The sequence below is a fragment of the Rhinolophus sinicus genome, linkage group LG02 (genome assembly GCF_036562045.2).
Source record: "Rhinolophus sinicus isolate RSC01 linkage group LG02, ASM3656204v1, whole genome shotgun sequence".
Classification (NCBI taxonomy): domain Eukaryota; kingdom Metazoa; phylum Chordata; class Mammalia; order Chiroptera; family Rhinolophidae; genus Rhinolophus; species Rhinolophus sinicus.
The window spans coordinates 200,508,503-200,523,511 of NC_133752.1; the positions used below are offsets into that span (position 1 = coordinate 200,508,503).

Consider the following 15,009-nt stretch of genomic DNA (forward strand, 5'->3'; position numbering starts at 1 on the left):
TAAGGCACCATGAGTGAAAACCAATAGAAATAGAGCCTTCAAGACTTTAGATTTTGGAATTATCAGAAACAGACTATAAAACAGGCATGCTCTTTTTCATTGGAGAAATATTTAGAGACATAATATCTATAGGGAACCATAACAGGTGATCTATCATATTTGAAAAATAACCAAATAGGATGTCTAGAAATAAAGAATACAACCTGTGGGGGTAGCCAGATTGCTCAGTTGGTTAGAGTGCAAGCTCTGAACAACAGGGTTGCTGGCTCGATTCCCACATGGGCTAGTGAGCTGCACCCTCCACAACTAGATTGAAGACAACAAGCTGCCACTGAGTTTCCGGAGGGGCGACCAGATGGCTCAGTTAGAGTGCAAGCTCTCAACAACAAGGTTGCCGGTTCAATTCCCGCATGGGATGGTGGGCTGCAACCCCTGCAACTAAAGATTGAAAATGGCAACTGGACTTGGAGCTGAGCTGTGCCCTCCACAACCAAGTTGAACGACAATGACTTGGAGCTGATGGGTCATGGAAGAAACACACTGTTTCCCAATATTCCCCAATAAAATTTATTTTAAAAAAGAATACAACATATGGATTTAATATTGAATCATTTACAGTAAAGAGGAAGTCAGTGAACCAGAAAGCAGGACAGGAGAGAACGCCAGGAGAAGCATAGAGAAGATGGTGGAAGGTGCAGAGTGGAGGTTAGGCAGCATGGAAGATGGAGGGAGAGGGTCTAACGCATGTTCAATTGGTGTGTTTTTTTTTAAAGAGAAGAGAGGACGGGCAGATTTATTATTTGAAAAGATGAAGGCTAAATATTTTCTAGAAGTGGTGAAAAAAGTCTACAGATTCAGAGTGAAAAAGGAATCATAAGCAGGATAAACAGAAAGATAATTTACGGCTCGTCAGAGAGAGGAATCCTGCGGAGCACCAAAGGCAAAGGTAGATCTGAAAATAAACCAGAGAAGTAGGATTAGTGTCATCTGCCGGCACAGTGGTGAGACTGATGGCCGATTCCTCAAGTGCAGCCTGTGGAACCGTGTCTTCATGCCTGGAGAGGAAACATTGCTGACCTCGAGCTCTAGGTCGGGCCAAAATGTCTTTCGAGAAAGAGGAGGAAATAAAGACTTTTTTGGAAAAGAAAAACTGAAGAGTTTCTCATCGGCAGTCCTTCACCAAAGGTGCTTCTAAAGACTGCAGAAAAAAGTGATTCCAAGTGGAAGAGTTGGGATTCAAGAATGAGAAGCCAATATAAACGAACATTAATTGCTTATAACCCTGACAACAGTAAGGATAGAGTCATGTAAAACACAATAGCAGTAGCATGGAGTTCGGAAGGAGGGAAGCGGAAGTCAAGCACTCCACGGTCTTTGGAGCAGCTGGCCTTGGGAGAGGGTGTGGACTCCCTGCAGGTTTTAATGAGCATACAAACTCCATGTGCTGAGGAGCGCAGTAAGAACAGAAACAGGAGGCGGCTTCCAAAGGACTGGGGAAGGCCGTGGGACTTCCTTTATTTTGACAGAAGACACTTCTACAGCCCTTAACTGGTGACATGTTGAGAGATCGTGATGGATGTTTTAGCCAGACTAACCAGTACATCAGAAAAATGGGGAAAAAAGATAAAAGAGTTTGGATGGAAGAAGCAAAGCTGTTGTTATTCATTGATGATGTGATTGTATATGTAGAAAGCTCAAAAAAATCCACAGATAATCAAATCAATAATCATTTAGCAAGTTGCTGGATACAGAATCAACTTATAAAAATATTGTTACGTGGGACGGCCCGGTGGCTCAAGTGGTTGGAGCTCCATGCTCCTAACGCCTAAGGCTGCCAGTTTGATTCCCACATGGGCCAGTGGGCTCTCAACCACAAGATTGCTGGTTCGATTCCTCGACTCCCACAAGGGATGGTGGGCTGCGCCCCCTGCAACTAACAATGGCGACTGGACCTGGAGCTGAGCTGCGCCCTCCACAACTAAGACTGAAAGGACAGCAACTTGACTTGGAAAAGTCCTGGAAGTACACAGTTCCCCAATAAAGTCCTGTTCCCCTTCCCCCATAAAAATCTTTAAAAAAAAAGAAAAGACTTAAAAACTATATTGTCGCGTACCATTAACAGACACTTTGCAGTTAAAGTCTTGTACGTAGTAGCATTATAAATAAAAAGTACCTAGGAATAAAGCTAATGACAGTTGTGTAAAACCTCTATGGAGAGCATTGTAAATTTTGAGAGAAATTAAAGAAGACTTGAGTAAGTGGACAGATATACTCTCGTTTGGATTGGAAAACTGCATGTTGTACATATGCCAGCCCTCCCGAAACTGGTCTAGAAATTCATCATCTCAGTCAGAAAACCCAAGAGGTATGGGGGTGGGGGCAGGGAGTGTGGAGTTGACATGCTAACTTTAAAACTATATGAAAATGAAAGGGCCCATGAAGTGCAAGACATTTTTGAAGAATTCCAATTCATTCTGTGTGAAATCTTGTTGAGACATCGTTTTGGAAGCCTGGAAGGCTTGTGCTCTTGGTTTTGGTTGGGTGCCCATCAGCCCCGGTTTGCCCAGGGCAGTCCCGGGTTTTGCCTCTGGTCCTGGTGTCATTATTAATAGCATGCCCTTTCATCATGAGTCCCTTTGGAAGCCTCATTCTGCTGTGTCTGGAAAGGATCGACTACACTCTTGTTTAGTTTTTGTGTGTTGTGTTGTCGTTTGGGTTGCTTGCATTTTCCCAGTGCACAGCTCCTAACCAAGGAGTGGGATATGATGACCGCAGAGAAAGTTGCTCCTCTTTGGTAAGTGAATGGTGGTCAGGGAGGAGCGCCAGGCAGCATGGAGCCCAGACCTCCCCCGGGAAGGGCCGAGCTGCCTGCTCTCAGTGGGCTCCCAGCCCCTCCTGCTTCCCCTTCCTCACCATGCTTAAGACCAGCAGCCACAAGGGCCATTTTCCAGCACCAGCAGGTGAGAGGGTAGGTATTAACACTAGTTCTAGAGGGGAGGGAACGAGCACTCATTGAGCTTATAATGCATGTCAGTGACGTCACGGCTCTTGTTTCGTTCGGTAAATTCTAGTGTTGGTCGAATACCTACTGTGTGCCAGGTGTATTACTTAACTCCTCTGGAACCTTTTGAAGGAAATGTGGTCATTTTACAGGAGGAAAGCTAAAGCTCAAGGAGGTTAAGAAACGTGCTCAAGTTCAGCTAAGGTCTAGACTGAGCTGCTGCAACAGGGCCCCAAAGAGCAGTGGTTGAATGTGGTAGACCTGCGTTTCTCTCCCACCGAATGGTCGGGCCTGGCCCACTGTGCACTCAGAAGGGTTGCCCTGGTCTTGCTGTCTCATAGTGGGCAGACAGGCTCACACCTAATGAGGCCTTGATGTTCCTGCATCGCTTTCACGCCCATCCCCTGGCCCAGCGCATAGTCACATGACCAGTTGGAGGCAAGGGGCGGCTGGGAATGTGAGGCTTAAGGAGGGTGGCCAAGTGCCCAGCTGAAATTCTTGCTGTTGAGGAGGGGAGCATAAAAACTGGGGACCACTGGAGCATCTCCCACAGCCATCGAGGCACCCAGGTTGGACGTGTGGACCCAGGCCCTGCCCCCCCCTCCCGTCTTCTCAGCCACTGCACCCACTGCTGTCTCGGGAAGAGTCAGCCTGTTAGAATTGTCAACTTGTGTGCTGTTTGGTTTGCTGAACTCACAAAGGATGCCAGCTGCATGTCAGGCTGGAGCTGTGACCCAGGGGTACAAGGGGCTGTGTGCTGGGGACAGACACACACGCTGGTCATGCAGGGGGAGCCTGGCCTTGTTCTGAGAGGCTGCTCTGCGTCTGCATAGGGTGGGGCAGAGCTTTCCAGCTGTCGGGCGGTTCACACCTGCTTCGAATGTAAGCACAGGCTCGTGTCAATTATTATTTTATAATCATTTTAATTTACCTCTATGTGAGTGGTTATTTCTTTTCACTTCTGATTTTGGATTTTTATTCATCTGTTCCTCCCACCATGGCCACCCCCTTTGTAAAATTAGGCTTCTTTTTTTCCCCCTGGTCGTTCCCGCCAGTGGACTGTGCCCAGTTTAGGCATGGTCTCTTTTTTTTTTAAAGATTTTATTGGGGAAGGGGAACAGGACTTTATTGGGGAACAGTGTGTACTTGCAGGACTTTTTTCCAAGTCAAGTTGTTGTCCTTTCAATCTTAGTTGTGGAGGGCGCAGCTCAGCTCCAGGTCCAGTTGCCATTGCAAGTTGCAGGGGGCGCTGCCCACCATCCCTTGCAGGACTCGAGGACTCCAGGAGTTGAAGTGGCAACCTTGTGGTTGAGAGCCCACTGGCCTATGTGGGAATCGAACTGGCAGCCTTCGTTTGGAGTTAGGAGCACAGAGCTCTAACCGCCTGAGCCACTGGGCCGGCCCTGGTCTCTTTTGTTGCTCAGTTGATTTTACAAATATTCATTGTTCTCCGTGGACTTACATTGCCATTTTTTCTAGGCCAAATAGTGTTGGTGTGTTGGTAAATGTTTGACCGCTGGCTCTTGGGGAGAGTAAGAAAACCTCCTGGTTTGTAGCATTTGTCAATTTCCACAGTGCACATACTTCTGTCATGTTCGATTTAAGCTCCCGGCATGATGCTACTGGAGGGGCTGTGGGAGAGGCGCCCAGTCAGCTCTGGAGAGCAGTGCACACCACGCGGCCACACTGAACCCATTCTGACAGCAAGGTGACCTTGTCTCTGCCTCCTTCTCTCCAAAGACAGTCAAGATCTTTGAGGATAAACTGTGCCAGCCACCGTCTTAGGCTCTTTATGGGGTAACTCCGTCCTCACGGCAGCTCTGCGAGACAGGGATGCTCACAGTTCCCAGTTTACAGGTGAGGTCACGTGACCGACCACAGGTCACACAGCAGAGTCAGGACTTTGATCAGGAACCTTAAAAAAACAACCCAACTGATTTGTGGCCAGGCTGGTACTAGGGAGAATTTCAGATTCTAACTTCTCTTAGCAACGGTCTCTACCTCAGAATGTCCTTTTGTGAAGGGCTCTGTTCATCAGACTGCATGATCGTATAGTAACATCGTATCTGATCATATGGGTGACATTTCTCTTTGGAATTTACCTTCTGTCTGATGGTTACAGTCCCCGGAAAAAAGTAAAGAAAGAAGCAGAACTTGAAGTTCCTTGGCTGTTGGATAAACGTCTGGAAGACGTTGGTGGTACTTTGCTTGGTGTTCAGGTAGACTGTAGAGGGTGGAGGGCATTGTCCGCGAGTGGCAGGAACCCGGGTGTGACGCCTCCAGTCAGTAGGGCTGGCCGAGCAGTGATTTGCTGTAAGGGTGTCTTTGTGTCACGTAGGGGAGCAGGACACGAGCCTTCTGTGTGGGCGAGGCCAGCCGGGATGATGCTGGCTCCCTGTGGGGGCAGCATGACCTTCTTGGGACACAAGAAATGTTTGGAAACGAAGTCTGCAGGGGCGGCCGGATGGCTCAGGTGGTCAGAGCGCGAGCTCTCAACTACAAGGCTGCCGGTTCAATTCCCGCATGGGGTGGGGGGCTGCACCCCCTGCAACTAAGATTGAACAAGGCACCTTGAGCTGAGCTGCCGCTGAGCTACCGGATGGCTCAGGTGGTCAGAGCGCGAGCTCTCAACTACAAGGTTGCCGGTTCAATTCCCGCATGGGATGGTGGGCTATGCCCCCTGCAACTAAGATTGAACAAGGCACCTTGAGCTGAGCTGCCGCTGAGCTACCGGATGGCTCAGGTGGTCAGAGCGCGAGCTCTCAACTACAAGGTTGCCGGTTCAATTCCCGCATGGGATGGTGGGCTATGCCCCCTGCAACTAAAGATTGAAAACAGCGACTGGACTTGGAGCCGAGCTGCGCCCTCCACAACTAGACTGAAGGACACCGACTTGGAGCTGATGGGCCCTGGAGGAACACACTGTTCCCCAATAAAATTTATATAAAAAAAAGAAGTCTGCAGTGTTAGCTGAATAAAGCTCTAGAACCAATTTATACTAGTCCCTTTGCCAGTGAAATTAGCTACAGCTAAACTAGTGCCATTGCGATGGAACTTTTTAAAGAATGCCACTGATGTGGTCATTTTTAATTGTTTCTTAACTTTGTAAGTGGGCATTTTCCCGCCAAATCGCGTCGTAACGCGGGGCTTTTTTGACATTTTCTCGCCAAAATTAGACTTTCCGTAAAATATTCATATCTTTCTATCTATTTGATATTTTTCTATGAAACTTTCAGTGTTTTAGTTTAAAAAGAGGTCTCTGTTTAATTACTTTGCAAAATTTTTGCCGGTTCAACTAGAGGCGATATGACGAGTTTACTCGTTTCCCGCAAAAAATGTGTTAAAATGCACAGGTAGCTGATGGAAACATGGAAGTGTTGTGATACAGACGTTTTTTATTTAATGGCAGAGCAGAGTGTACTGATAGGCTCTAGTGAGGCAGATGGCCTAAATTAGTGGTTTTAAGAGTAGCCTAACTTCACGTCAAGTGTCAGTGGTAATGTACATAGAGGTTCTCAACTGCTGGTCTGTAATACAGGTGAGAGGAACAAAGTAAGTGTAATGAAGTGAGTTTTTCTTAAAACTATATTTTTTCAAAGTGAGTCATTATTCTCAATCCTGAGATGATGGCTTTTCTTTTTTTGATATTTAAAGAGTCATTGTTTTCTGAAATTAAGGTAATTGTAGAGGATAGTTTATCGTTGCCTTTCTTTTCTTTTTCTCCTTTACATTTCCATTTTTCCCCTCTCTTTCCTTCCCTCCCTCCTCCTTGCTTTGTAAAGTTAAAAAGTGGGCAACCCTCTGTTAGTTTTCTAAATTAAAAGGAAAAAAATGAATGGCCTGCAAAATCCCAGTGTTGTGGAGCTAGTGGGCTGGCCAGCTTTCATGGACAGTTTCCCCGGCACTTGATTCCGTGAGCAGATGAGTTGGTCTGCTGGAGTCTGCAGATGGGATGGGTTCTCAGAAGGCCTTGAATGTCTCACTGTCTTTTGCCGGGTGGATGTCCTTACTGAACTTTCTGTTCCATAATTTAGGGGCAAATAAGTAGATGTTAAGTTAGTGTCTTGTTTTAAATCACAGAAGCTACGAGTAAGCAAGTAATCTGGTGATTAGTATTTGGGTTTAATTTTGGTTCTATTTGTTGTACAAGACTTATTCTGTGTTTAGGTGTGTGATGGAGTGCATAGAACGTGTGACATATTCCTGCTGTGGAGGAGCCTGTGGCCCGTGGACCCAGGCTTCACCCAGTGAAATCATGGGTGTCATCCACTGGCCTGGCCCCCCCCACACCTCCCTAGACATCCCCAAAACACAGGAGGATCGTGCAGGAAGCAAACGGTGGGGGCTGCCATACAGTTAGAGGCAGCAAACTGGATGGACACACAGCAACGTGCAGGGAGAACCCTAGCAGGGTGGGGCTGAGTGAACAAAGGATAAGAAGAGGAATCAGGTCCAGGACACATCCATCTATTTAATTTAAAATACACATACAACAAAGAACAGCATGCGTGTACAGGAACACAGACGCACGGCAGGACACACATGAAACACAGCAATGGCTGTCCATAGGGAAGGGATGGATTCTCAAGAAAAGGAAACAAACGAGCGCGCTCCAGGGCCTAGAAAGGCCTGAGAAGGCCGGGCCTCCGGCAGGATTTCCTGGCTTCAGGGCCTGCTTGGCTGGGATGCGGTCAGTGGGCGTTCAGCATGCTCCCTAGCAATGAGGAGCCAAAAGGCCCAGTTCGAATGTTTACCTCAGCACTGTCCTAGCTTGGGGCTTTTGTGTGTTTTGACTTTTTTTTTTTTTAATTTATTGGGGTGACAATTGTTAGTAAAATTACATAGATTTCAGGTATACAATTCTGTCATCATCTATAAATCCCATTGTGTGTTCACCACCCAGAGTCAGTTCTCCTTCCATCACCATATATTTGAATGTTTTGACTTTTTAAATTTTCTTGTATTTTTAACTATTTGGATAAATTCCCACATGCCTAACAGTAGAGAGAACAGAACAGTGAGTCCCGCGTGCCCCTCCCTCAGCCCACACACCATGCAGTCATGGCCCATCCTCTCCCATTCGGACCACTCGGAAGTACCCCAGATGTCACTCTCTGCTTCGGCCCAGGCTGACTCAAATCACTGTCCAGTTCATTACTTTGCCGGAAGTCTGTCCAGACACCTGAGCTGCCCTCCACGGAGTGCTTGGGTTTTCCCCACGCGGGCAGCGTGGGCAGCGCCCTGGGACAGGAGCGCTCAGATGCACGAGGTGGCCACTGCACTGTCCTGCACGGACTCAGTGTGATGCCCCACGGTGTCCTGTCGGGAGCGTGAGGTGCCTCCTGCACCTGTGTGTAGACACTGCAGAGGGTCTGGCCAGCCCTGCAGTTGTGACGGGAGAGCCCGTGCTTTGGTTTCCTCACAGAAGGAGAAGCCTCGGCTTCAGTTTAGTTAACCTCACGTCGGCACGTTCCTGCCCCACTGATTCAGGTTATTACATTTACCCTTTCTGTTCCTTTTGGTCTGTTTCAGTGATCTTTTCTACCTTCTTAAGTTAATTGCTTAGTTTGTTTAGTTTTAACCATTCTGATTCCCTGGTAAATGTATTTAAAACTAAGCATTATTTTCTAAAGTACTGCATATAGCTGTGTCTCACCATTTTTGACATACAGTATTTTCATTATTCAATTGTAAATATTTTTTAATCACTTTTTTAACTTAGGGTTTTTTTAGGGTTTTTATTTAGTTTCAGACACATAAGATTTCTTTTAACAACTTTGAGGTACAATTCACACACCATAAAGTCCACCATTGAAAGTGTACAATTTGGTGGATTTTAGTGTGTTCACAGAGTCATGTGAGCACCACCACAGGCAATTTTAGAACATTTTCATCTCCCCCAAAGAAACCCCGCATTCTTATCAGTTAGTCCCCACCCCCCTGGCTTCCCATTCCCCTGTTCTGGGCAACCACTGATGTGTGTTCTGTCCCTAGATTTGCCTGCTCCAGACGTTTCATGGATCATGGAGATGGCACCACGTACCTGCCATCTTCGTGAATGACTTTTCTCACTTTGGTGTCATGTTTTCCGGGTCCATCCAGCCTTCAGACCCACCAGCACTTCATTCCTTTATATTATGAGTAATAAACAGCCCATTGTAAGGACAGACCATGGTTTTTAATCCGTTCATCCCTTGATAGACACCTGGGTTGTTTCCAGTTTCTGGCTTTGATGAATAATGCGGCAGTGAACATTAGTGTACAAGTTTCTGTGTGGGCAGGCGTTCTGCTGTCTCTGGAGTCTGTGCCTAGGAGTGGAATTGCTGGGTCACATGGTAAATGAAAAAAAATCATTTGAGGAATTGCCAGACTCTTTCAAAGCAGCTGCACCATTTTGCATTCCCGCCAGCCATGCAAGGGACTTCCAATGGCCCCACGTCCTTTCCAACACTTGCTGTTGTCAGTCTTTTTGTACCCGTCCTAGTGGGTGTGGAGGGGCGCCCTGGTCTGACACATGGGAGGGAGACACGTCTTCTAAGGGAGCCAAGGAGTATGTGAGCACCAGGGGCAGGTCGAGTGTCGGGGTGGGAAGGTCAAGTAAGGAAGGCGGGTCAGCCCGAGGGGAGCCCAGAGAAGGCATCAGGGTCCTGAGCTGCGTTGGGGCGGGGGCGTCCCTGCTGGTTGGGAGGAGTGCCCTCTGCAGCCCAGGCCCACGTCCAGGAGGTGCTTCTGGGACTTGGATGTAGTTGCCGAGGGTGGGTACGCAGTGGTGGGGAGAAGTGACCCCCTTGTCTTTCTTGCAGCTCTGTGGCCGTCACCATGTTCTGGAAGTTTGACTTGAACACCACGTCCCATGTCGATAAGCTGCTGGATAAGGAGGACGTGACCCTGCGTGAGTTAATGGACGAAGATGACATCTTGCAGGAGTGCAAGGCTCAGAACCGGAAGTTGCTGGACTTCCTGTGCAGGCAGCAGTGTATGGAGGAGCTGGTGAGCCTCATCACACAGGACCCGCCCCTGGACATGGAAGAGAAGGTCCGCTTCAAGTATGTACTGAGGCCGTGACCGGGGCCCGGCAATGGGCGGTGCTGCAGGGAGGCAGCGGGCAGTGTTGGAGGACGGCCAGACTAGGGCTTTCTGATGGAGAAGCCGGCCTTAGGCAGTCACGTCCTGAGAAGTGAGGAGGCCAGCCTGCCGGCTTGGTTTTCACGATGTTTACGCCTTTGGAAGCTCTCGTGTGTGTGCTCTTTCGTTCTGTGTTATTGGAAGTTATGCTGTGTGTGGAGTCTTTTGAGTGAAAATGTGCTGAAAGCCGAGGGCAGGTCCCAGGACCAAACTGCCGGTGGGGCCTGACTGGACAGCCGCACCAGCAGAAGGAGGCCCCCCCGCCTAGAGGCAGGAAGTGCTTCTCTCTGGGGAGTCGCGGCATTCGTGACCATTCTCAAAGGTTTTCCTAAAATGTCCCATTCAGCAGCTGGCCAGGATGTTAGGAGTTGACAGAAGGGAAGGGAGGGGTGGTGTGGCAAGGGTTTGGGATGAGGACAGAGCAGTGGGAACGAGCAGGGGACCTTGGGTGGCAGTAGGGACTGAGCAGACCCAGCCTTCGGCTCTGAGGGTGCCCTCCGGGGCCTGAGCAGCCGTCAGGACAGACAGGCAGCCTCAGGGAGCCCGGCAGGTGTGGTGGCAACTCGTCGGCACACTATGGCCTGCAGGCCAAATCCTGTTTCGGTGTGGCCTACAAGCTAAGAACAGGTGTGTGTTTTGAAATGGTTGGAAAAAAATCCGAAGGATACTCTTTCATTACACATGAAAATGATCTCAAGTTCACATTTCATGGCCCACAGTCTTGCTGGAGCACAGATACTTTTACAGGCAAGCCGCACCTCCTGTGACGACCTGGCTGGGCAGTGTCACTGTGTCGCCGCAGCCCTCACACCTGTAGGCTGGCCTCTGGGAACTCTTCCTGAACCAGGCCGCTGGAGGGAAGCTGCCCCGGTTGGGTCGAGGTCCGGCAGCAGCCGCTGTTCTGCGCAAAGCCAGGGGCTGCTCCAGGCGCCGAGGCCGCTGGACGGCTGTGGGCCGAGGGGCCAGTCACCAGTGCAGCCCGAGAACTGTGAGGACACTCTCTGCTGGCCTTTTTCTTGAGGTTCCTGCCTAGTTTGCCTGCCAAGTTCTGTACCACTTGAGAAACATGAGAAAAGAGTTCTTCTTTTGGGGTCCAGCTGGCTTTGAAGCAGCTGGACCCCAAGATAGCACTTTTGTTGCCCTGAAGTGGTGTGGGAGGGTGTCCTTATAGCGCCCAGCAGGAGTCTCAGTCAGAACTGCTCAGCCAGTGGGAAAGGATGCTGGGGGGGGCAGATGGGGGGGTCGTGGGGGGCCGGGAGTCCCCACCCCACCCCCAGCAAAGCAGGCCTTGCTGTCTACAGGCCAGAGCAGAAAGGAGGAGGGCTGAGCGCAGTTGCCTAGGTGGCCCCTGGAGGCAGCATGGCAGGGACAGAGGGAGATGTGCTGTCGCCCGCACACCCCTCAGCCTCTGTCCTGGCTCCCGACACTCCATCCAGCACCGCCTCCCGGGTCCAGGGCTCCGTTGTCCTCTGCCTGGCTGCTTGCCCGTGGGGTACCTCTTTCCTCGCAGCTTCTGAGCAGGAGCCTGTGGGGGTGACTTGGGATCAAGCCTGTTGGAGTGTGTTCTCCTCTCGTGCTCGGGCCCTGCTCCCGCAGCTTGAGGATTCCAGGCTGTGACTGGAATTCTTTTGTAATTGTGAAGACTTGAATTGTCTTCTAGTTCCCACCTTGCTGTTGACCAATCTGATGTACAAGCCTCTTGGGCCTTTGTGTGGGGACTGTTTTCTTTCTTCCATGGGGGCATTTAGGTCATTTTCTAACCCTGTTGTTCCAGAATTCCCCAGTGATGTGCGGTTATTCCCGGGTCAGCCATGGGAATTCCAGAGCGGCATCGATAATCAGGAGAGTTTCATAGTCAGAGTTGGGAGACGTTAGTGAGACAGAAATACAAAAGGAAGCAAACAAAAACGAGGAGCAAGCTGTGAGCTCCAGGGAGGACACGTACGTGACAAGTAAGCTCCTTTGTGACAGTTCAGATGTGCGTGCTGAGGCGAGCGCCGGGCCCGGGGTTCACGCCTGTGCCTGGGGACCCCTGGCCTTCAGCACCGAGAAACTTCTGTTATTTCAGTGGTACTTTTCTCCCCTCCAGTGTTCCCTCTGCTCTGTTTCTGGGACTGCTCTTTGGGGTTAGACCGCGCGAATTAGTTCTTCCTTCTTGTTTTTCTTCTTAATACCTTGTCCTGGCCTCTTTGTTCTGCATCTGAGAGGTTGCTTCACATTTTCTCTTCCTGTCCTTTTGTTGATTTTAAATACTCCTACCGTCATATTTTTAACTCCTGAGGGGTCTTATTCTCACATTTTAGATATCGGCATTGTCCGTGGACGCCCTGTTGTCGTGTACGTGTGCTTTGAGAGTTCCCGTCTGCGCTCTGCGCTCTCGGTCCTGCGTGCCTCGTTTTCTGGCTGTTTGTTTCATCAGCACTTGTGTTGCTTTCAAGGGAGCGGCACTAAAGCCTGTGCAGAGTCCGGGGCCTGAGTGGGGCTTGCTCATCCCGCTTCACTGTGGGCGATGGGTGCCGACCGCTTGGTTAGATGCCAGCTAGCTGATTTTTCTCTCTGTCCCAGCAGTTTCTCCCGAGAAGAATCCTTCCAGGTCCTACCTGTGGGACGTTGACCTGTCAGTACCCTGAGTCAGGCGGAGGGGTGGAGGCACCCCAGTGTTGTTTTTACCAGGACCCCTATTTCTGGGCAGTGTCCCCCTAATCCATCAGCTGTGCCTGACATCCCTGAGTCGGAAGCTGCTCTGGTTCAGTTTTTCCAGAGAGTAAACCTCCTCATGTTGTGTGAGGGACGCAAGGGAGGGGCTGTGAGTGTCACTGCTCTCAAAAGTGTCCAGCCCGCCAGTCCCTGCACCTGCCTGCCCGCCCGGCCTCAAGTTCTAGTTGGCGCCCCCTGGTGACTGGCTGAGGCTCAGACTTCCCTGGGCGCCAGGCTGTCCTCACCACGCCACCACTTTCCATCCTCCATGTCTCGCCCAGCGTCATTCCCACGTCTTCTGTTTTTCACATTATTTGAGAGGGATGGGTGACAAATCCATATGTTTGATTTGCATGTTTCACTGGAATTCCTATTCCTTGTATAAACTTTATAATCTACTAACACAGTCCCTTTTTTTAAGAATCGTGTAACATCCTGTTGAAAGCACACCCCTCCGCCTAGACAGACCTCACAGCCGCAGGGCCTTGGAGCTCGCTCGCCTGGTGCGTGCGCACGCGGGGCTGTGCCGCTGGCTCTGGAAGGCTTCCTGCAGGGGGCAGTCAGCGCACTTCTCTGGGGCTTGATTCTCTCTTGCCGCTCAGTGTGAATCCTCTTGTTTGCAGTCCACTGGGCAACTCTCTGCCTGCGTGACGCACTGCGAGGCTTGGCTCTGGCCTGCACTCTGTGCAGGCCCCTTCTGGCCCGCTCCTGGCGGCCGTACAATGTCCATCATGCTGGTTATCACAGCGCACGTCCACGGTGCTGAGCCACCTCGTCAGACCCTTGTAACAGGCCCCGATGTGGGCACTGGCCACCCCTCCTAGGACTGGCCACGCCCATGTCAGGGCCGCTTTTGTGGCCGGAGGTGCTTGTAGCACTGCCTGCGGCTGGGCCTCCTTATGACCGGCGGTCTCTCGGGCCCCACCTGCACGCAACGCTGTCTCCTGAGCTCTAGAAGGCGCCTTCTTCTGTGGTCTGATGAGGACGCCACTCCATAGCCAGACTGAGACCCCGTGGCCTCCCTTCCACACCCCACCAACCCCAGGCCCCTTGCGCCAATCCACAGTGACCACCTAGGTTAGGCTCATGCTGGGGTCTGTGGTGGTGGCTACCAGGAGCAGGAGGGGCACACAGGCTGACCTTGACCCAGGCTGCCTGTGTGCTGGGCACTGCTCTGCTGTCATGGCCTTGTGAGGAGGGTGGGCGCTCACACTTCCACAGTTAGCTGAGGAAGCCCAGACACAGAGAAGTTAGGTCATGTGCCTGAGGCTGCACAGCTTGTCCCCTCTAGTGCCAGGTGTGCTCCAGTCAGCCCCACAGGATGCTCCCATCGGGTTCCTCCTTCTCTGGGCCTGGCACCCTCACTTGCATCCCCAGACATGCACCCAGATGTGGCACTGGGCATTGTCGCTGGCACTGTGGTCGCGGGCTCTGTCCTGGATGCGGCAGGTTGCTGGGGAGGCGTGGCTGTCGCAGGGCGACGGCAGTGAGCCCATGTCTGTCAGGGGGAAGCCGGGGGCATGGTGATGTCATGGGACAAGGAGTCTCCTGTAGCCTGTCATTTGTATCAGAGGAGTAATATACGTCATTTACATGCATGGGTGCTGCTTTATAATTTGCCTGCACACCCCATAACTGGCACGCACTGCACGGTAAGCTGCTAGTGCAGCATTTCTTCAGTCTAGGGACAAGCTGGCTCTGTGCTCGTTGGTACAAAGGGATAGGAAGGGCGTAGAGGGGAGAGGGAGAGAACAGGCCGGGCATGCTGTGACGGTGCAGGAGGCGAGAGGTCAGGGAGCCCGGAGGGCGCAGGTGTGAGGGGCCAGGCAAAGGCCCTTTTCATTCTGTTCCAAGGTCTGGCATGGTTTTTCTTAGCCGTGGACCTGCTTCCTGAGAGGGTCGGAGAAGTCTGATTGCACCTTCAGTTGCTTGCGTTGTACCCTTGCAGGTACCCAAACACGGCCTGTGAGCTGCTGACATGTGACGTGCCGCAGGTCAACGACAGACTGGGAGGGGACGAGACTTTGCTGAACCTTCTTTACGACTTCTTGGACCGTGAGCCGCCCCTCAATCCTCTGCTCGCCAGTTTCTTCAGCAAGACCATTGGCAACCTCATTGCAAGAAAGACTGAGCAGGTAAAACTACCGCGGCCTGTGGTTGGGGATGGCCGGCATGGCTGGTGCGAC

At 50.9% G+C, this 15,009-nt stretch overlaps 1 protein-coding gene across 6 annotated transcripts in view; it reads left to right on the top strand.

The window, feature by feature from the left end:
• PPP6R2 (protein phosphatase 6 regulatory subunit 2) overlaps window positions 1–15,009 on the top strand; it is a 62,684-nt gene that overhangs the window by 20,123 nt on the left and 27,552 nt on the right. For all 6 annotated transcript variants that reach the window (XM_074326660.1, XM_074326657.1, XM_074326661.1 and 3 more), the window contains exons 3-4: window positions 9,805–10,047; window positions 14,772–14,958. In XM_074326660.1, the coding sequence (XP_074182761.1) occupies window positions 9,821–10,047; window positions 14,772–14,958 (414 nt within the window). In that variant the 5' untranslated portion in view covers window positions 9,805–9,820. The remainder of the gene's footprint in view (window positions 1–9,804; window positions 10,048–14,771; window positions 14,959–15,009) is intronic.